A 23,062-nucleotide genomic window follows, 5' to 3' on the forward strand; every position below is an offset into this window, starting at 1 on the left:
CCCTCTGTGTCTCCCTGGAAGGGCTCTTTGTGGGTTAATTGTGTTTTTAACCTTTCCTGTGTGTGCTGTCACATTTACAATATGTCAGGCAAAGAGTGTGTTTCATGTACGGCAGAGTGTTCCTCTTCCCCAGGGAGCTCACTATTATGTGCTCAGTGTAGTGCACCTTCTCAGGCTAGCGGGGCTGAATCAGCATGGCTGGATTCCCTCAAAGGAATGATTTCTAATATATATAATAAATTGTCCTGCAATGAGAAAGAGACATCCGTCGCCGGGCAACGACGCGCCTACGCATTGCGACCCATGCGCAGGTGCACCTCAGTCCTGATTGCACCGCTGTGAAAAACTGCAACATGCGATCAGGTCGGAATGACCCCCTCAGTCCCTTGCCATTTGTCCACAAAAACGAACTCTGGCCCATATCCTGCAGTCTGACGCTGAGGGTTCAGACATGGAGGAGGGGGAGGTGGATTCAGAAGGAAGGGACGCTGCTCTGTCACAGGGAATAAAGGCTCTTATAGAAGCTATCAGAGATGTGCTACAAATTCCTGATAAGGTGACAGAGGAGTGTGAGGAATCTTATTTTAATGTAAAAAAGAAGTCCTCAGTCACTTTTCCTGCATCAAAGGAATACTTGAATACCCTTTTTGAAGAACCGTGGGTTAATCCTGATAAGAAATTGTAAATCCCTAAAAGGTTACTCTCATCTTTTCCTCCTGAGGATAGGAAATAGTGGGAAAGTCCACCGACAGTGGATGCATCTGTGTCCAAGTTGTTGCGGAATTTTGTGTTACCCGTCCCTGGTGCAAACTACCTGAAAGACACAGCTGATCGTAAGATTGAGACTACACTCAAATCCTTGTACACAGCTGCTGGGGTGGCTCAGAGACCCACTATAGCGTGATTACTAAAGCCATTTCTAAATGGTCGGGTAACCTTATTGAAGGGTTGGATTCCTTATCTAGGGGTGAGATTGTGTTGCTCCTGCATAAAACAAGTAGGTTTGCTTAATGCACGCACCACTGGTAAGGCAGTGTCAGCATGCAGGGGCTTATGGTTACGCCAGTGGACTGCGGACACGGACTCCAGGAAAGGCGTGGAAGGTCTACCCTTCACAAGAGAGGCCTTATTTGGAGATGAACTGGACAAATACATCTCCATAGCTACTGCGGGTAAGTCCACATATCTTCCTTCTGCATTGGCCCCAACCAGGAAGACCTACTCAGTACCTACCCTACAGTCCTTTTGGACTGCCAAGTTTAAGGGCAAAGTCAGAGGATCTTCTACTGCCTACAGAGGCGCTAGAGCTAAACCACACACACCAGCAACTGCCAATTCTCAGGAACAGAGCTCCAATTCTGGTTCGTCAAAGCCTTCTGCATGACGGTGGACCACGTGGCCTGGAAGACTGGCAAGTGGGAGCCCGACTAAGAAATTTCAGCCACATCTGGACAACATCATGCCAGGATCCTTGGGTCATAGATCTTATTTCCCAGGGCTACAGACTGGAGTTTCAGGAGCTCCCACCTCACAGATTCTTCAAATCAGGCTTGCCAGCTTCACAAGAGGCTAGTATAACCTTACAGGATGCCATTCAAAAACTGGTACAGACTCGGGTCATTGTTCCAGTTCCACCTCATCTGCAAAACAAGGGGTACTATTCCAACTTGTTTGTAGTACCGAAACCGGACGGTTCGGTGAGATCGATCTTGAATCTAAAATCGCTGAACAAGTACTTACGAGTGTTCAAATTCAAGATGTAGTCTCTGGGAGCGGTGATCTCAGGTCTGGAGCAGGTGGAATTCCTAGTGTCTCTGGATATCAAGGATGCGCACCTTCACATTCTGACCTGGCCGCCTCTCCAGGCTTATCTACGCTTTGCACTACAGGACTGTCACTACTAGTTCCAGGCCCTGCCATTTGGTCTTTCCATGGCACCGAGTGTGTTCACCAAGGTGATGGCAGAGATGATGTTTCTCCTTCGCAAGCAGGGAGTGAACATAATTCCGTACCTGGACGATCTTCTGATAAAGGCACCGTCCAGGGAAAGGTTGTTGAGCAGCATTTGTCTCACAACCAAACTACTCCTGGATCACGGGTGGATTCTAAATCTCCCGAAATCTCATTTAGAGCCAACTCGGAGGCTCCCATTTCTGGGAATGATACTGGAGACAGAGTCGCAGAAATTGTTTCTTCTGTTGGAAAAGGCATTGGTATTCCAGTCGGTTTGGGATGTCCTGAAGCCAACCCGGATATCGGTGCATCTATGCATTCGCCTTCTGGGGAAAATGGTGGCCTCTTACGAGGCGCTTCAGTACGGAAGGTTTCATGCGATGCCCTTCCAGTTGGATCTGTTGGACAAATGGTCCGGATCGCATCTTCACATGCACCAGAGAATCCGTCTGTCGCCAAAGGCCAGGATCTCCCTTTTGTGGTGTCTACAGACTTCTCACCTAATCGAGGGCCCAAGGTTCTGGATTCAGAATTGGATTCTGCTAACCACAGACGCAAGCCTCAGAGGTAGGGGAGCGGTTACCCAGGGGGTGCAGTTTCAAGGAAGATGGTCAAGTCAGGAAGTCGTCCTTCCAATCCACATTCTGGAACTCAGGGCTGTATACAACGCCCTTCTGCAGGCCTCATATCTTATTCAAGATCGGGACATTCAGATTCAGTCGGACAATGGGCCTAATTCTGAGTTGATCGCAGAAGCAAATTTGCTAGCAGTTGGGCAAAACCATGTGCACTGCAGGGGGGACAGATATAACATGTGCAGAGAGAGTTGGATTTGGGTGAGTGTATTCAAACTGAAATCTAAATTGCAGTGTAAAAATAAAGCAGCCAGTATTTACCCTGCACAGAAACAAAATAACCCACCCAAATCTAACTCTCTCTGCAAATGTTATATCTGCCCACCCTGCAGTGCACATGGTTTTGCCCAATTGCTAACAAACTTGCTGCTGCGATCAACTCGAAATTACCCCCAATGTGACCGCAGTAACGTACATAAACCAATAGGGAGAAATAAAAAGCAGAGCACCAATGTCAGAGGTATCAAGAATTCTCCTCTGGCAGAAAAACATGCTGTGGCATTGTCGGCGGTCTTCATTCTGGGAGTAGACAACTGGGAAGCAAACGTCCTCAGCAGACACGACCTGCACCCAGAGGGGTGGGGCCTTCACCCGGAGGTATTCAGGTGTTTGATGGGGATGTCCACAGATCGACATGATGGCCTCTCGTCTCAACAAGAAGCTTAAGCGGTATTGTTCCAGGTCGAGAGACCCACAGGCAGTGGACACTCTGACAACTCCATGGGTCTATCACATGGTGTGCGTGTTCCCTCCACTTCCGCTGATCCCAAGAATTCTGAAAAGAATAAAAAGGGAAAAAGTTCAAGCAATTCTCATTGCTCCAGATTTGCCAAGAAGGGCCTGGTACGCGGACCTTCTGGAGATGCTCCTGGAAGATCCATGGCCTCTACCTGTTCGTAAGAATCTCCTGCAATAGGGGCTGTTCGTCTATCAAGACTTAACACGGCTACGTTTGACGGCATGGAAGTTGAACAGCGGATTCTAGCCAGGAGAGGGATTCCTGACAAAGTCATCCAGACTATGATCCAAGCCAGGAAGGGGGTAACGTCTAAACATTACCACCGTATTTGGAAGATATACGTCTCTTGATGTGAGAGCAGAAAATATTCTGCGGTGGAATGTAATCTTGGACGTTTCCTGCTTTTTCTGCATTAAAGTCCAGATTTTCGGCCATATCCATTTTCTTTCAGAAACAATTGCCGTCTCTTCCTGAGGTCCAGACATTCTTGAAAGGGGTTCTGCACATCCAGACTCCCTTTGTGCCTCCCACAGCACTTTGGGATCTCAATTTGGTGCTGCACTTACTCCAATCGGACTGGTTTGAACCATTACAGGAGGTAGACGTGAAATTTCTTACGTGGAAGACCGTCAAACTGTTGGCCTTGGCTTCTGCAAGACGTGTGTCGGAGCTGGGGGAGTTGTCTCACAAGAGCCCCTATTTAATCTTCCATGAGGACAGAGCTGAACTCAAGACTCGTCAGCAATTTCTTCCTAAGGTGGTGTCGGCATTTCATATAAACCAACCAATTGTGGTTCCGGTTCTGACCGACACCTCTGTTACTTCAAAGTCTTTGGATGTTGTGAGGGCTTTGAAGGTGTATGTGAAGAGAACAGCTCGTCACAGGAAATCGGACTCGCTGTTTGTTCTTTACAATCCCAATAAGATTGGGTGTCCTGCTTCAAAGCAGTCAATTGCACGTTGAATCAGGCTCACTATCCAGCATGCTTATTCCACAGCAGGATTGCCGATTTCAAAACCTGTACAGGTCCACTCGGCTAGGTCAGTGGGTTCTTCTTGGGTGGCTGCCTGCGGTGTCTCGGCCTTACAGCTCTGCCGAGCAGCTACTTGGTCAGGTTCGAACACGTTTGCAAAGTTCTATAAGTTTGATACCTTGGCCTCTGAGGACCTTCAGTTTGGTCAGTCAGTTCTGCAGGACCCTCAGCACTCCTTGGTAGTTCCCCATGGTACTAAATGGATTCCCAGGACGTAAGAGAAAATAGGCTTTTAATTACCTTCCAGTAAATCCTTTTCTCGTAGTCCGTAGAGGATACTGGGCGCCCGCCCGGTGCTTCGTTCATCCTTTACTGTTACTTGGTTAAGTATTGTTGTTTGGTTCAGCTGTTCCTGTTCCAAGTTTGGTTAGCATGGCTTTCCTCTTGTTTGTGTGTGCTGGTTCGGAATCTCACCACTATCCTTTTATATCCTTCTCTCAAAGTATGTCTGTCTCCTCGGGCACAGTTTCCTAGACTGAGTCTGGTAGGAGGGGTATAGAAGGAGGAGCCAGCCCACACTATCAAATTCTTAAAGTGCCCATGGTTCCTAGTGGACCCATCTATACCCCATGGTACTAAATGGATCCCCAGTATCCTCTACGGACTACGAGAAAAGGATTTACCGGTAGGTAATTCAAATCCTCTTTTATCCCTCTCAAGGCATGATACATCTCCCCCACAGTCATTGCCAGTGTTTCCGGTATTGGATAATTCTTTGCTGTTGGCTCTCACTGCAGGAAAGACAGCTGGCATCACTACCATTGGCACTGTTATCTGTGTTGTTGCACCACCCAGGCATGCGGGTGAATACACAAGTCCCCCTTTCATGGTCGTGGCACTAGGAGCAGCAGCAGGGGTGGGAATAGTATTCCAGATCTGTTTTACCTATCAAATACTGTAGTGGTGTATTACTTAGTGGTCAAGTGAGGCCACTAGTGTAGCATTGTGTACTAGCCACATGGAACCAGTTTGGCGTTGCATTATATACTGGAGAGGTTGGTCTGTTTACTAGTCACATCGGTGCTGCATTGTGCGCTTGTCAAATGGGATTTCTTATTACGGTTCTTCATTGTACAAGCCAGATGCGGCGGTCCAAAGTAACTGTAGCTTGTATATATACAGATGAAGCCTCGCTCATTTAGCCTTCTTTGGTGCGCCTAGGTGCACCAAGGTTTATTAGCATAAGCCTTTCATCTATTCTCAGCTGCAGTACAATACAGGCCCTCATTCCGAGTTGATCGCTCGCTGCCGATTTTCGCAGCGCAGCGATCAGGTATAAAAATGGCAAAACTGCGCATGCGTACGGGCCGCAGTACGCACGCGCAAAGTACTTTCACACAAAACTATGCAGTTTTACACAAGGTCTAGCGACGCTTTTCTGTCGCTCTGTTGATCAGTGAGTGATTGACCGGAAGTGGGTGTTTCTGGGTGGTAACTGACCGTTTTCCGGAAGTGTGCTAAAAAACGCCTGCGTATCAGGTAAAAACGCAGGCGTGCCTGGGGAAACGGGGGAGTGGCTGGCCGAACGCAGGGCGTGTTTGTGGCGTCAAAGCAGGAACTAAACTGACTGAAGTGATCGCAAGGCAGGAGTAAGTTTGGAGCTGCTCAGAAACTGCATGAAAATTTTAACGAGCAGTTCTGCTAACCTTTCTGTCGCACTTCTGCTAAGCTAAGATACACTCCCAGAGGGCGGCGGCCTAGCGTGTGCACTGCTGCTAAAAGCAGCTAGCGAGCCATCAACTCGGAATGAGGGCCACAGAGAGAACAATACAGCAGGGGATTAAGTCATTTCAGCAGGGGATTAAATCCGACAGCACTGGCTCAATTATTCCTATGAAAGGGATAGACGAGCAGGGCTCCATCTGTAAAATGCATGGTAGTATGGTGGGTGCAATCTGGCTGTAAAGGACAAGCAGTGTAATGCTGGGTACGCACTAGAAAGATATATTGTTCGTTCTTGCGATGACCGATATATCCGTAGTGCACTGGCAAGTGTGTACACCCGATATGTCTGTGAACGACGCTATTTGCAAGCCTATCAGGTCTCCACGCATTTTTTTTTTTTCCGTAATACCTAATGAGCGTATCCTTACTGGACTGTACATCAGATGCAATAGATGGACAGTGGACCATGGGTCTACAGCCCAGCGTAGCCATAGGGAGATATGCTGTGTGCATTATCTAATATGGTGACTGTCAGTCACCGGTGGTGATAGCAGTTTATTCCTTAACACACTATTTTATTCCCCCTGTGTTGTCATCTGGCGTTCTATGTAACTCATGTCATTTGCTGAAAATGAAATATCTGGAGGATGTGAAGCATTTTCCTGGCACGGCTCAGCAGTGTGCTATAGTGCAGAGCAGACAGTACTACTTGCTCTGGTTCGGGGCTGGTATGTTGAGTGGGATCCAGAGTCAGCAGACGCGGAGTGGGAGCAATCATTAAACAAACACATTTCAGAATTAGATTTAAAAAGTCCCGTTCCCCAATCAGAACAACAGCTTTCCCTGCTCAGGATGCATAATAATGTCATAAGATTAGATCAATGTTCATTACATTCTGACCACTTTCCAAAAAATAATTTACGTTCGAGAAGCAGATAGGATGATGGTGCGCTGCTATTGCGTCCACAAAGGGGGCACTGTTCCAGCGCTAGTTTGGCAAAGCCGCAGAGCACAGCTTTGAGGACACAATAGGCCAGTGTACAGTTTAGTAAATCTGTGCCTAACACAAAGTTGTTTTGTTTTTAAAAACGTATTTTTCTTCGATCACTGCCACAGAAGTCACTACAATATCAAGATCACTTCTGTGCAAAAAAAAAAGGAAACAAACTTTTTAAATTCGAGTGACTTTTTTTTTTTTTTTTTTTTTTTTACAATTAGCAGGGAAATTGCATTGTGTCAGTGGTGGGATTTTCCTAGTGCAATTTTCCTGTGGGCTTCGTGTGCATCCTCTTCTGGTCACCATTTGTGATATACAGTATGTTGAACTTTTTGTTTATGACAGTGTAATGCTGGTATACGTACTAGCAAGATATATTGTTCGTTCTTGCGATGACCGATAGATCCGTAGTGCATTGGTAAGTGTGTACACCCGATATGTCTGTGAACAACGCTATTTGCAAGCCTCTCAGGTCGCCACGTTTTTTTTTTAATACCTAATGAGCGTATCCTTACTGGACTGTACATCAGATGCAATAGATGGACAGTGGACCATGAGGCTACAGTTTTATTTTTTTTTATTTTTTTATTCATAGAACAGTTCCTGCTTATATCATATATAATTCAATGCTGGCTTCCTATCTGACATGTATTGTGAACTGAAGACATTTTTGGGGGTCCCCAAAAATAATAAATACAAATGAGTCCATCCATGCCCATCTGTGCTAATAGTCGCGGCAGCTGCACATTGACTGCCTAGCCAACTAGTTTGCCCGCGGCCTTGTGGGTGCACTGCGTAAACACCCACAATCCCAAGGCTAAGCTGCACGGGGGGTGCAAATTACATGAGGAAGGGCACATCTGATCCCTGGGTTGTTTGTACAGTGGAAAACGGCAGATATCTTCAGGTGGCAATAGCATTTGTAGCCTATATGCTACGTAATGCACAATTTATCATAGGATCCCGGCAATGACTGCCTGCATGGTCAGCAGACTACACAGGCAGTAGCTCGCCAGAGTCCCTAAAGGAAGGTACACACTACCCGATGTTTAAATGCAGCCGGTGAACGACTATATCATTGAACGATACAGCGTTCAACGATATAGCGCATATGTGATGTTAGTGTATTAATATTTGTAGACACTCCCTTACTAATAGGTGTAAGCCTGAATCTATAGTGATGGTCCCTGGGACCAGGGGGATGCTGGGAAGTGGGTGGTCCAGTGTGCAGTGTGCCTGGAGTTGGATGGAATAAACAGCACAGCAGTGAACTCGCATGTCTCTGTGTCCTGATGACTGGATTTACAAATATATGAACAAAACATGGTGTCAGAAGAAGTTTAACTTGGACTGCTAGTGCTCACAGAGTGTGAAAGAATCCTGCAGAAGTCTGTGGCTGTGATACTCTGTGTCTGCAAAGCCTGCCGTGTGCTGCTATCTTCAAACAGTGAGTAACCATGGATAAACTAGCTCCTCCAACCGGCATGCTGATGTCTGGTAACTTGTCTGAAAACTGGAAAAGATTTAAGCAAAGGTTTAATATATATCTTGCTGCATGTGGAGCTGATTTAGAGACTGATAAAACGAAGGCATCCATTTTCCTCCGTGTGATAGGAGAGGATGTGCAGGACATTTATAATAGTTTTCAGTTTGCTGAGGGGCAGAATATGGTGCTATCATCTATAATGCAAAAGTTTGAAGATTACTTTGTGCCAAGGAAAAATGTGACATATGAAAGATATAAGTTTTTCACATGTGATCAGAAGTCTGTAGATGGATTTGATCAGTATGTTACAGAGCTGCAATCACTCAGTAAAACCTGTGAGTTTGGTGATTTAAAGGATCCACTGATTAGAGATCGTATTGTCTGTGGAATACCTGATAATGGACTCAGAGAGATTGCTGAGAGTGCAAGACATAACACTAGAAAAGGCAGTGACTATGTGTAGATCTGTAGAAATAACTAGATTTCAAGCCAAAAAGTTACACAAGGAAGTTGATGCTAATGTCCATGTAGTGCAGAAAACAGAGCCATGCAAGCCTCCGTTCTCAAGAATGAAGCAGTCTAAGCCACAGTCTAATAAGGAAATGTGTAGTAGATGTGGAAATGCTCACAATCCTAAAATGTGCCCTGCTTATGGTAAAACATGCATGAAATGTGGTAGACTTAATCACTTTGCCAAATGCTCTAAAATGAAAAGTAAAACAACCAAAGTGCATGCTGTTAAACAAACAGATGCATTCTTTGTGAATTGCATTGAACTTTGCAGTGCAGATAAGAAAGAATGGATTGTCCCTTTAACTGTGAACGAGATTGTCATTCCCTTTAAGCTTCATACTGGTGCGCAGGTGAATTTAATATCATTTCAAGACTATAAGACTTTTAGAGTAAAACTTAAAATTCACCCAGCCAAAGTGAAAGTTACAGGGTACACTGGGGAGGAAATTCCTGTGAAAGGTACATGCTTAGTGACACTGAAATATAAGGGACAACAGTTTAAAACATCTCTCCTGATTGTGGATAAAAATGTGCAACCGATTCTAGGATTAAGTTCCTGTGAGAAACTAAGCTTGCTAAAGAAAGTTTTTATGGTGACATCACAAGTAGAAGATGACTGCAAATCGATGTTCACAGAATACAGAGACTTGTTTGAAGGTCTAGGTTGTTTGCCTGGAGAGCATAAAATAAATATAGACACGCAAGTTTCTTCAGTGATACACCCCTGTAGAAAAGTGCTGTTTGCGCTGAGAGAAAAACTGAAACAAGAGTTAAATCGCATGGAAGCCTTGGGTGTGATACAGAAAGTTGATGAGCCTACTGAATGGGTAAGCTCCTTAGTAATTGTTGAAAAGAAAAATGGACAACTCCGAATATGTCTAGACCCCAGAGATTTAAACAAAGCTATTAAACGAGAACATTTCAAACTACCAACCAGAGATGAAATCATGTCGCAATTTGCGGGAGCAAAATGGTTCAGTAAATTGGACGCATCTTCAGGATTCTGGCAGATGAGGCCAGCTCAAAGCTTTGTACATTTAATACACCAGAAGGTCGATACAGATTTCTTCGTCTACCATATGGAATATTGTCTGCTCCAGAAGTATATCACAAAAAGATGCACATGATTTTTGAACATATTCCAGGTGTTGAAACAATGATGGATGACATTATTGTCTGGGGATCTACAAAGGAAGAACATGATTCTAGATTGAGACAAGTAATGGAACTTGTCAAGAAAGTGAATCTAAAGCTAAACAAGGACAAATGTGAATTTGGCGTGAATACACTTACCTTTATGGGCGACGTGGTCTCGGATCAAGGTGTAAAACCAGACCCAAGGAAAATATCAGCCTTAGTGAACATGGAACGTCCTAACAACAAAGACGACGTCAGAAGATTCCTAGGAATGATTACTTACTTAGGAAAGTTTATTTCTCAGCTCTCTGAATGAACAGCCTCTCTTAGATGGTTGTTGGACAAAGATAATGAGTGTATGTGGTCACATGAACAAGAAGAAAGTTGTCAAAACTTGAAACAGATCATTACAGAGCAACCAGTGCTAAAATTCTTTGATCCTGCGAAAAGAATAAGAATTTCAGCAGATGCTTCGCAATTTGGCCTAGGCTCAGTGCTGTTACAAGAACATGAGGATACATGGCAACCAGTAATCTATGCATCAAGAGCACTGACAAGTGCTGAAACAAGGTATGCTCAGGTAGAAAAAGAACTTCTAGCGATCACATATGCATGTGAGCAATTTCATCAGTTTGTGTATGGTCAAACATTTACAGTGGAAACTGACCACAAGCCATTGATAGCTATCATGACTAAATCATTACATGACTGTCCCATGAGAATTCAACGAATGCTTATCAGACTACAGAAATATGATGTACACTTGCTGTACTGTCCCGGCAAATACATGTACATTGCTGATACACTTTCTCGTGCTGAGGACAAAAGTGAAGGTTCCAAAAGTCTGATGGATGAAGAGATAGAAGCCTATGTTAATTTGATCGTAGCTTCTCTACCAGTGTCTCTTGCAAGACCAGAACAGATTAGGAAAGAAACTGAGACAGATGACACAATGAAAGTGTTGAAAGATATCATTCTGAAAGGTTGGCCAGCAGGAAAGCATGTGTGCCCGCTGTCTATCCATGATTATTGGATGTACCGCAGTGACCTTACAGTTGTCGATGGTATTATTTACAAAGGCAATAGGTTTGTCATACCTGTACGACTAAGAAAAACTATGCTGTGCAAGATACATGAAGGCCACTTAGGAGAAGAAAAATGTAAGCAGAGAGCGTGTGAAGTTATTTATTGGCCAAGAATGAACCAAGACATAGCACAGACTACAGCTACATGTGAATTATGTCTTACGTATAGACCGAAACAACAAGTCGAGCCCTGAGTCCTCACGCAGTGCCAGAGAGACCGTACCAGAAAGTTGGCGCAGATTTGTTTGATTGTAATGGGAAAACGTACATTGTCGTGACTGATTATTACTCTAACTACCCTGATGTGAAGACACTACATACAACTACTAGTGAAGCCGTAATCAATTGCATGAAGTCAATCTTTGCAAGGCATGGTGTTCCTATGGAAGTGTTCACTGACAATGGTCCTCAGTTTTCCAGTGCTGAATTTGGACAATTTGCTGATGAGTGGGAATTTGTCCATACTACGTCAAGTCCCCACTATCCACGCTCAAACTGTAAAGAGTCTCATGAAAAAAGCTCAAGAAGGTAAAGAAGATTTCTACCACAGTACACCTTTACAGAATGGACTTTCTTCTGCACAAATGCTGATGGGAAGGAGGATAAGAGCAAATCTCCCGATACATGATGAACTGCTTAATACACATAACTCAGCGTTGGTCAGACTGAGTAAGGAACGTCAACAGGCGAAACAGAAACTGTTCCATGACAGGCGAGCAAAAAGCTTATCTGATCTAAAATCGTGTGACCAAGTCCGCCTCAGAGATCACGAGAAAGGTATTTGGGTGCAGAAAGGTATTGTGCAAGCACAAGTAGCACCAAGATCTTATACTATACGTTCAGAGTGTGGAACGGAAGTAAGAAGAAATCGGGTGGATTTAATATCTCAACCTAACCATATTGAAGACAACATGACTGAAGAATACCATTCATCTGACATGTATGATGATCCTGATAATGGTGAACAAACCACGATTCTAGAAAGGTCCAACATGGTCGATGAAACACAGACTGTGTATGAAAGACCCAAAAGGGAAATACGCAGACCTGAGAGACTCATTGAAACGTGTTAGATGATGTTCTTAATATGATGCTGTTAATTGTTGCATTGAAGCGTACAGGGCTTATCTTTAAAGAAAAGAGGATGTGATGTTAGTGTATTAATATTTGTAGACACTCCCTTACTAATAGGTGTAACCCTGAATCTTTAGTGATGGTCCCTAGGACCAGGGGGATGCTGGGAAGTGGGTGGTCCAGTGTGCAGTGTGCCTGGAGTTGGATGGAATAAACAGCACAGCAGTGAACTCACATTTCTCTGTGTCCTGATGACTGGATTTACAAATATATGAACAAAACAGCATACACATTGAACGTTATTATTAATCAATAACAATCAGTGACGTCACCGCCGGCATTCCCGAGCATGCAGCTCAGCCCGAAATTGACGAGTTGAGCTGCATGTCGGCTCAATATTGGTGATTGCTGAACAGCGTGCCGGAGCGCACATCGTTCATCGGTCACCAATATTGCCCCCATACTCAGTGCTCACTGGACGATATAAGCCTAAAAATAAACGATAATGACATTTATGTCGTTATCGTTTATTTTTTTTAGGCTAAAATCGCCTAGTGATTGCTTCTCTTCCAACACCGAGCAGGGAGGCGCTTCTTTTGGAGCTCCGTTCCTTCATGTGTTTATTTATACAAGGATTGGTTGAACTGGTTTCTACAATTTCATTAAGGATCAGATCTGTGAAATAGCCACAAAGGACAAATTTGCTTTTGGGGGGCTTTTTAACAAACCATATTGCCGTGGATACTGGCCCGCAGTAAGCAAAGGCATAGAACATTTCCAGCCAGATAGGATCCGTTTTTAGGCTAACCATATTATCCCTTTAACATGGGACACTCATGAATTACACAGGTTCTGTGGCTGCTTAAAACCAGGTGAAATGCAGGCATGTAGTCAGCCAGCCACAGAACCTGTGTAATTCATGAGTGTCCCAGGTTAAAGGGATAATATGGTCACCCAAAGCATGCGTGACCCGGCGCTGCTGGTTTCACCATAGTGTAGGCCAGTGGTTTCCAAACTTTTTTGAATCACGGCACCCCAGAATATCAGAATTACTTTCACGGCACCCCTAGGCCAAAAATTTCTTATTGAGAAATTTAAAAAGAAATATTACATTAAGTAGATCGCGTTTATATTAGAGATGAGCGCCTGAAATTTTTCGGGTTTTGTGTTTTGGTTTTGGGTTCGGTTCCGCGGCCGTGTTTTGGGTTCGACCGCGTTTTGGCAAAACCTCACCGAATTTTTTTTGTCGGATTCGGGTGTGTTTTGGATTCGGGTGGTTTTTTCAAAAAACCCTAAAAAACATCTTAAAACATTGAATTTGGGGGTCATTTTGATCCCATAGTATTATTAACCTCAATAACCATAATTAACACTCATTTTCAGTCTATTCTGAACACCTTACACCTCACAATATTATTTTTAGTCCTAAAATTTGCACCGAGGTCGCTGGATGACTAAGCTCAGCGACCCTAGTGGCCGACACAAACACCGGGCCCATCTAGGAGTGGCACTGCAGTGTCACGCAGGATGTCCCTTCCAAAAAACCCTCCCCAAACAGCACATGACGCAAAGAAAAAAAGAGGCGCAATGAGGTAGCTGTGTGAGTAAGATTAGCGACCCTAGTGGCCGACACAAACACCGGGCCCATCTAGGAGTGGCACTGCAGTGTCACGCAGGATGTCCCTTCCAAAAAACCCTCCCCAAACAGCACATGACGCAAAGAAAAAAAGAGGCGCAATGAGGTAGCTGACTGTGTGAGAAAGATAAGCGACCCTAGTGGCCGACACAAACACCGGGCCCATCTAGGAGTGGCACTGCAGTGTCACGCAGGATGTCCCTTCCAAAAAACCCTCCCCAAACAGCACATGACGCAAAGAAAAAAAGAGGCGCAATGAGGTAGCTGACTGTGTGAGAAAGATAAGCGACCCTAGTGGCCGACACAAACACCGGGCCCATCTAGGAGTGGCACTGCAGTGTCACGCAGGATGTCCCTTCCAAAAAACCCTCCCCAAACAGCACATGACGCAAAGAAAAATAAAAGAAAAAAGAGGTGCAAGATGGAATTGTCCTTGGGCCCTTCCCACCCACCCTTATGTTGTATAAACAAAACAGGACATGCACACTTTAACCAACCCATCATTTCAGTGACAGGGTCTGCCACACGACTGTGACTGAAATGACGGGTTGGTTTGGACCCCCACCAAAAAAGAAGCAATTAATCTCTCCTTGCACAAACTGGCTCTACAGAGGCAAGATGTCCACCTCATCATCATCCTCCGATATATCACCGTGTACATCCCCCTCCTCACAGATTATCAATTCGTCCCCACTGGAATCCACCATGTCAGCTCCCTGTGTACTTTGTGGAGGCAATTGCTGCTGGTCAATGTCTCCGCGGAGGAATTGATTATAATTCATTTTAATGAACATCATCTTCTCCACATTTTCTGGATGTAACCTCGTACGCCGATTGCTGACAAGGTGAGCGGCGGCACTAAACACTCTTTCGGAGTACACACTTGTGGGAGGGCAACTTAGGTAGAATAAAGCCAGTTTGTGCAAGGGCCTCCAAATTGCCTCTTTTTCCTGCCAGTATAAGTACGGACTGTGTGACGTGCCTACTTGGATGCGGTCACTCATATAATCCTCCACCATTCTATCAATGGTGAGAGAATCATATGCAGTGACAGTAGACGACATGTCCGTAATGGTTGTCAGGTCCTTCAGTCCGGACCAGATGTCAGCATCAGCAGTCGCTCCAGACTGCCCTGCATCACCGCCAGCGGGTGGGCTCGGAATTCGGATTTGGGATTTCGAAGAATGCACAGTTCTTTGCTGTGCTGCTTTTGCCAGCTTGAGTCTTTTCATTTTTCTAGCGAGAGGCTGAGTGCTTCCATCCTCATGTGAAGCTGAACCACTAGCCATGAACATAGGCCAGGGCCTCAGCCGTTCCTTGCCACTCCGTGTGGTAAATGGCATATTGGCAAGTTTACGCTTCTCCTCCGACAATTTTATTTTAGGTTTTGGAGTCCTTTTTTTTCTGATATTTGGTGTTTTGGATTTGACATGCTCTGTACTATGACATTGGGCATCGGCCTTGGCAGACGACGTTGCTGGCATTTCATCGTCTCGGCCATGACTAGTGGCAGCAGCTTCAGCACGAGGTGGAAGTGGATCTTGATCTTTCCCTAATTTTGGAACCTCAACTTTTTTGTTCTCCATATTTTATAGGCAGAACTAAAAGGCACCTCAGGTAAACAATGGAGATGGATGGATTGGATACTAGTATACAATTATGGACGGACTGCCACGGTTAGGTGGTATAAAAAAACCACGGTTAGGTGGTATATAATACAATTATGGATGGACGGACTGCCTGCCGAGTTCCGACACAGAGGTAGCCACAGCCGTGAACTACCGCACTGTACACTGGTTGATAAAGAGATAGTAGTATACTCGTAACAACTAGTATGACACTATGACGACGGTATAAAGAATGAAAAAAAAACCACGGTTAGGTGGTATATATTATAATAATAATACAATTATGGATGGACGGACTGCCTGCCGACTGCCGACACAGAGGTAGCCACAGCCGTGAACTACCGCACTGTACACTGGTTGATAAAGAGATAGTAGTATACTCGTAACAACTAGTATGACACTATGACGACGGTATAAAGAATGAAAAAAAAACCACGGTTAGGTGGTATATATTATAATAATAATAATACAATTATGGATGGACGGACTGCCTGCCGACTGCCGACACAGAGGTAGCCACAGCCGTGAACTACCGCACTGTACACTGGTTGATAAAGAGATAGTAGTATACTCGTAACAACTAGTATGACACTATGACGACGGTATAAAGAATGAAAAAAAAACCACGGTTAGGTGGTATATATTATAATAATAATACAATTATGGATGGACGGACTGCCTGCCGACTGCCGACACAGAGGTAGCCACAGCCGTGAACTACCGCACTGTACACTGGTTGATAAAGAGATAGTAGTATACTCGTAACAACTAGTATGACACTATGACGACGGTATAAAGAATGAAAAAAAAACCACGGTTAGGTGGTATATATTATAATAATAATACAATTATGGATGGACGGACTGCCTGCCGAGTTCCGACACAGAGGTAGCCACAGCCGTGAACTACCGCACTGTACACTGGTTGATAAAGAGATAGTAGTATACTCGTAACAACTAGTATGACACTATGACGACGGTATAAAGAATGAAAAAAAAAACACGGTTAGGTGGTATATATTATAATAATAATACAATTATGGATGGACGGACTGCCTGCCGACTGCCGACACAGAGGTAGCCACAGCCGTGAACTACCGCACTGTACACTGGTTGATAAAGAGATAGTAGTATACTCGTAACAACTAGTATGACACTATGACGACGGTATAAAGAATGAAAATAAAACCACGGTTAGGTGGTATATATTATAATAATAATACAATTATGGATGGACGGACTGCCTGCCGACTGCCGACACAGAGGTAGCCACAGCCGTGAACTACCGCACTGTACACTGGTTGATAAAGAGATAGTAGTATACTCGTAACAACTAGTATGACACTATGACGACGGTATAAAGAAAGAAAAAAAAATACCACAGTTAGGTGGTATATATTATAATAATAATACAATTATGGATGGACGGACTGCCTGCCGACTGCCGACACAGAGGTAGCCACAGCCGTGAACTACCGCACTGTACACTGGTTGATAAAGAGATAGTAGTATACTCGTAACAACTAGTATGACACTATGACGGTATAAAGAATGAAAAAAAAAACACGGTTAGGTGGTATATATTATAATAATAATACAATTATGGATGGACGGACTGCCTGCCGACTGCCGACACAGAGGTAGCCACAGCCGTGAACTACCGCACTGTACACTGGTTGATAAAGAGATAGTAGTATACTCGTAACAAGTATGACACTATGACGACGGTATAAAGAAAGAAAAAAAAATACCACGGTTAGGTGGTATATATTGTAATACAATTATGGATGGACGGACTGCCTGCCGAGTTCCGACTGCCGACACAGAGGTAGCCACAGCCGTGAACTACCGCACTGTACTGTGTCTGCTGCTAATATAGACTGGTTGATAAAGAGATAGTATACAATACATACAACAATATACTACTATACTGGTGGTCAGGCACTGGTCACCACTAGTCACACTGGCAGTGGCACTCCTGCAGCAAAAGTGTGCACTGTTTAATTTTAAATTAATATAATATTATGTACTCCTGGGGGCTCCTGCTATAACAACCTGCAGTGCTCCCCAGTCTCCCCCACAATTATTATAAGCTTTGCCTTTTATACATTGATGTGCAGCACACTGGGCTGAGCTGAGTGCACACAGACTGAGTCACACTGTGTGACTGGCTGCTGCTGTGTATCGTTTTTTTTCAGGCAGAGAACGGATATAGCAGAGAACGGATATATTATATTAAAATAAATAAAAGTTAACTAACAACAACTGCACTGGTCACTGTGGTAAACTCTGTCTGACTCTGCACAATCTCTCTCTCTCTTCTAATCTAATTTCTAATGGAGAGGACGCCAGCCACGTCCTCTCCCTATCAATCTCAATGCACGTGTGAAAATGGCGGCGACGCGCGGCTCCTTATATAGAATCCGAGTCTCGCGAGAATCCGACAGCGTCATGATGACGTTCGGGCGCGCTCGGGTTAACCGAGCAAGGCGGGAGGATCCGAGTCTGCTCGGACCCGTGAAAAAAACATGAAGTTCGTGCGGGTTCGGTTTCAGAGAAACCGAACCCGCTCATCTCTAGTTTATATGTCATCCTTAGGGTCAGGTGTGTGGTGAGGGACAAGATTTGCTTCTGTTTGGCCACATATTTTATGACTGGCAGCCACCAGCACTGGTTTTGCCTATTATATTGACCATGAATAATTTGAATTGGTCCTGGACCACCAACCCATGGCACCCCTGCAAGTGTCCCAAGGCACCCCAGGGAGCCACGGCACACAGTTTGGGAACCTCTGGTGTAGGCTGATCACCGCCTGATAAAATAAGCCACATTGTATCGACCGCCTCAGTGATGTCGTGTGCCTATTGTTTTGAATGGCAAAATATTGGTTGTAACGGAAACTTAGCAGTTGACAGTTTCCCTTTAATTCAGGTGTCAGGTGTCGTTGATGTATTGTTTTTTATTTGTGTTACTTTCCACTGCACACAGCACAAATGTTGCCGCACCTGTTCTGCTAGCTAGCACAAATTAGTTTTTCTCCGGCTTTGCTGATTTAATGAATAAAGGCATGGAGCCATCCATTGCAAATTCTGATTAAAGGATGATTAAATGGCACAGCAGACCATTTTCCGGTTCATTTAGTGCTCTGTACATAAATAGATAACTTTAATTATTGCTGTTATATTATACCTTTATCAGTTTCCATGTAAGCTAAAGGTCCTGCTAAAGTACTTTCTGTACTTTTCTTATAAGTACTGTAGATTCTATTTTTCCTTTTTCTCTGATTTTTATTTTCATTCATTATTTTATTAAAACATCATTCTGTAATGCATAAAGGAACACAGATGATCTAGAGCACAGGTTCTCAAACTCGGTCCTCAGGACCCCACACAGTGCATGTTTTGCAGGTCTCCTCACAGAATCACAAGTGAAATAATTAGCCCCACCTGTGGACCTTTTAAAATGGGTCAGTGAGTAATTAATACACCTGTGCACTTGCTGGGTTACCTGCAAAACATGCACTGTGTGGGGTCCTGAGGACCGAGTTTGAGAACCCCTGATCTAGAGTGTCTGTTAGCCTCTGTCCACAAGTCACGTCTGTAAGCAGATGTCTTGCTCTGATGTATCTGGAACAAAACACTTACATGCACCATAAATTTCACTTCACGTGGCCTTACTTCAGGTACTCCCGCTTTCACGTGGCCTTACTTCAGGTACTCCTGCTCAGGCCTCGTACAAAGGAGGAAGTATTGTGGGAAGTGGGCCAATATTCATGAGAATTAATTTAACAAGAGATTGATTGGCTGCATCAGTGTCTGTCTCGACTGTTTGCAAGTCCTGAGAGTCGTTTTTCTTTTTTTTCTTTTTGTTTTGTAGTAAGATCAGGTATTGGTAGAAAGGTGGATGTTATCAAAGCAAATTCATAGGTCTACTTTTGGCACTCTAATGCCTTAATAGGGTTCAATATATATGTTAGACAATCACAGTGCCAAGCTTCACCATGGCAACATGTTCATGATGTCACCACTGACCATGTCGACTTCCACATGTTGACGCTAATGTTATGTAAACAGTGTTAGAATGTCAACATACTGTGTTTCTTCTCATTGGTGATGGTGGTGGTGGGGGGTTATCAAATCTTGGATGAAAGAAAAAGTGGAGAGAAATAAAGTACCAGCCAATCAGCTGCTGTAATTTTCCTAGCACAACCTGAAAAAAGATTGTCAGAAGCTCATTGGTTGGTACTTTATCGAGCGCCAAGATTTGATAATACTCACCCTCTGTCCATAACCCTAATGGCAACCTTAACACTAACCGTAACCACAGATCTCCTGGAAATTTCTACATTATTGACATTTTGCAGGGGTCATAGAGGGAAATTACAGTTCTAGCTGGGGTAGGTAAGTCTAAAATGTAATAATGACCCTTTATGAATAATAGATTTAAGACCACTCTGTTGTAGCCTGTACATGAAGGTCCACCTAAGTGGAACTAGTTCCCCCGTCGGTAATAGAACTTCAGGCATACTTACCTACTTTTGAAAAAGCATTGTAGGAATGGACATTGATCATCTATGATTCAAAATCATCGAGAGACTATGACCAATGTAGAAAACTATTGCCATTGATGGTGGAGAACCAGATTGTTTCCCTCCATCGATGATGCACAAGCAATGAATATATATACAGTGCATCCGGAAAGTATTCACAGCGCTTCACTTTTTCCACATTTTGTTATGTTACAGCCTTATTCCAAACTGGAATAAATTAAATTTTTCCCCCTCAAAATTCTACACACAATACCCCATAATGACAACGTGAAAAAACTGTTTCTGAGATTTTTGCAAATTTACTAAAAATAAAAAACTGAGAAATCATATGTACATAAGTATTTACAGCCTTTGCTCAATATTTTGTTGATGCACCTTTGGCAGCAATTACAGCCTCAAGTCTTTTTGAATATGATGCCACAAGCTTGGCACACCTATCTTTGGCCAGTTTCGCCCATTCCTCTTTGCAGCGCCTCTCCAGCTCCATCCGGTTGGATGGGAAGCGTCTGTGCACAGCCATTTTCAGATCTCTCCAGAAATGTTCAATCGGATTCAAGTTTGGGCTCTGGCTGGGCCACTCAAGGACATTCACAGAGTTGTCCTGAAGCCACTTTGTTCAATTTTACTTTCTTGTTTTTTTGTAGGTGAACATGTTCGTAGAAGGATTTCATGACGCCATCATCCTCTATGCTATAGCATTGCATGAAGCGGTGAAAAGTGGGTTTAGTAAGAAAGAAGGAGAGAAGCTCGTCCATAGGATGTGGAACAGAACATATGAAGGTACAATTTCGTTATTCTTTCATAATGTACAGTATGATGTTTAAGGTTTATTTATTGGACTATTGTTCTGAATCTAGAAGCCGGCATTGTATGTTTTGGGATTAGAACTCTTAAACTAGCTAGTACTGTACGTCAAGGGCCCCATACACTAGAACGATAATGCCCGATTTCATACAATTTCGGGCCGAGCTATCGGGTGAAATCGGGCATTTTGGATGTGTTTCCAATCCGATGCGCGTTCCCGCGAGGGTCGGATCGGCTCCCCTAGATCGTTAATGCTGCACTCGTGATATGTCTGTTCCCGCAGGCATGGCTGGGATTGCATAAGATATATCGCATGCCAAATGTACCAAATCGTATGGAACCACTCCCGGGAGAGTTCAAGGCAAGTTGCCTCCGACTTCAGCCTCAGACATATCGTTCTAGTGTATGGGGCCCTTTAGTCTGATTACTTTGCAAATCGCTCAATCTACTGCACATGTGCAGGCTGCAGCCATTTTACTATAACGAGTGATTCTACACAGTACTTACCTCCTGAGGAGAAACACCCAGATACCTGCTACATATTATTAAGACCACTGTAGTTAATCCATGCATTACCACGGTGTTCCTGCATTAACCCTGTACATGTTGTTTACCAATTAACCCAACATCCTGGTTAAGAGGGGTTGGGTATGGGTGTCCAAGCACAATGATGCCCCTCGCTATGCTCGCCACAGGTTCTATTCCCACTCTACGGGTCTTGTGGACACCCACGAGTGGGAGTAGTCCCTGTTAGTTGGCATGCCGACTGTCTGGACTTTGTGCAGGCGTCAGTATTGGGACCGGCGGTGTCTGATGTAGTTGTTCCTCCCAAATAAAGACAAGCAGTACAGACCCCTACACTGCGACACTCTAGAATACAGCACATGGCTTTACTGAGGTTTTGCATTAAAACAGTAGAGATATGCCAAGTACAACATTTGTAGGGCAGGGAAGAAATGCTCTCAGGCTGCTTTCTGCAATAAACAAAACATTACGCCAGTACATCACGTTTTCTTTAATCTACTCAATGACAATAGAGGGTTTTTTTCCATTCAGATATTTGTTATTGTAAAAGACAGAGTTTGATAAAAAACCAAACTGCCCGTCATTGGCATCTTTCATGGTAATAGGCTGCTTATCTCAAAATTCTTGGAACATTCTTCAAGTCTAATCTTCACTGTGCAAATAAACTAGTAAAAGAACCAGTGGACACATCCAGCGGTCCATGCACTCATCTGTCTTTAAAGAACGGTACCAGGATTTCAGTGCAAATCGATATAGAGAGACCAACTCTGCTTTATTCTAGATAAGTAGCCCCAAATGGATGTGTAAGAAAAAATTCACAAATCTGGGGCAGGATTGGAACTCAAGGGGGGCAAGTTCCAGTGCCGTTGCCAGCAATTTACACACCATTGCATTGACAACTTGCCCCACTCGCATGCTGGTTCACTGACAGCAGGTGACATCATGGAAGCACCAGTGTCTTTGGTTGTTCCTTGATGGATCGGCTGCAGTTTCCGGAGCTCTGGTTCAGGTCGCAAAATGGCCGCCTCAGACTGCATTCAGGTGTCAGTTGAACGTCAATATTTCAAGAGGTTTTTGGAACTGATCCTTCTACTGTACTTGGAGATCCACGTAAACTGACAACAGTTAGTTGCAATGTTTGGTCTATGTCTTTGTTTCGTAAATTGGTTTATACGAAAAGCTGTTCTGTACTTCATTATTTTCTGTACTATATTATGCTATGTATCTGTTAAGCGCCTTGAGTCCTATTGGAGAAAGAGCGCTATATAAATAAAATAATATTTTTTATTATTATTATTATTAATACCAATTTAGGCCAAAAATTCAGGATAATGGTATAAAAAGTAATTTATTTTGTACATCCGTTGAGTTTTTTTTTGTTTCTTTCTACCTTTTTTAAATCTGTTTTTGTTTTAGAAATATTTAAGAAAGCTTCTCTGTAAAAAAAAAAAAAAAAAAAAAGTATTCCAACTTCTTGACAGGTTAGAATCACCGAACATCAACGCTGAAATTCATAGAAACCCTGAAATTCAATTGTCAGTCCCCAAAGCTGATTTTTGATTCTTTGTGGTAAATTTACTAAGATGTGTTTGTTTGTTTTTTT

At 43.7% G+C, this 23,062-nt stretch overlaps 1 protein-coding gene across 3 annotated transcripts in view; it reads left to right on the plus strand.

Annotated features, from left to right (window-relative positions):
* Positions 1 to 23,062, plus strand: part of NPR3 (natriuretic peptide receptor 3) — a 183,953-nt gene that overhangs the window by 110,888 nt on the left and 50,003 nt on the right. For all 3 annotated transcript variants that reach the window (XM_063960487.1, XM_063960479.1, XM_063960470.1), the window contains one exon: positions 20,775 to 20,910. In XM_063960487.1, coding sequence (XP_063816557.1) covers positions 20,775 to 20,910 — 136 coding nt within the window. The remainder of the gene's footprint in view (positions 1 to 20,774; positions 20,911 to 23,062) is intronic.

The sequence above is a fragment of the Pseudophryne corroboree genome, chromosome 1 (assembly GCF_028390025.1).
Source record: "Pseudophryne corroboree isolate aPseCor3 chromosome 1, aPseCor3.hap2, whole genome shotgun sequence".
Lineage (NCBI taxonomy): Eukaryota > Metazoa > Chordata > Amphibia > Anura > Myobatrachidae > Pseudophryne > Pseudophryne corroboree.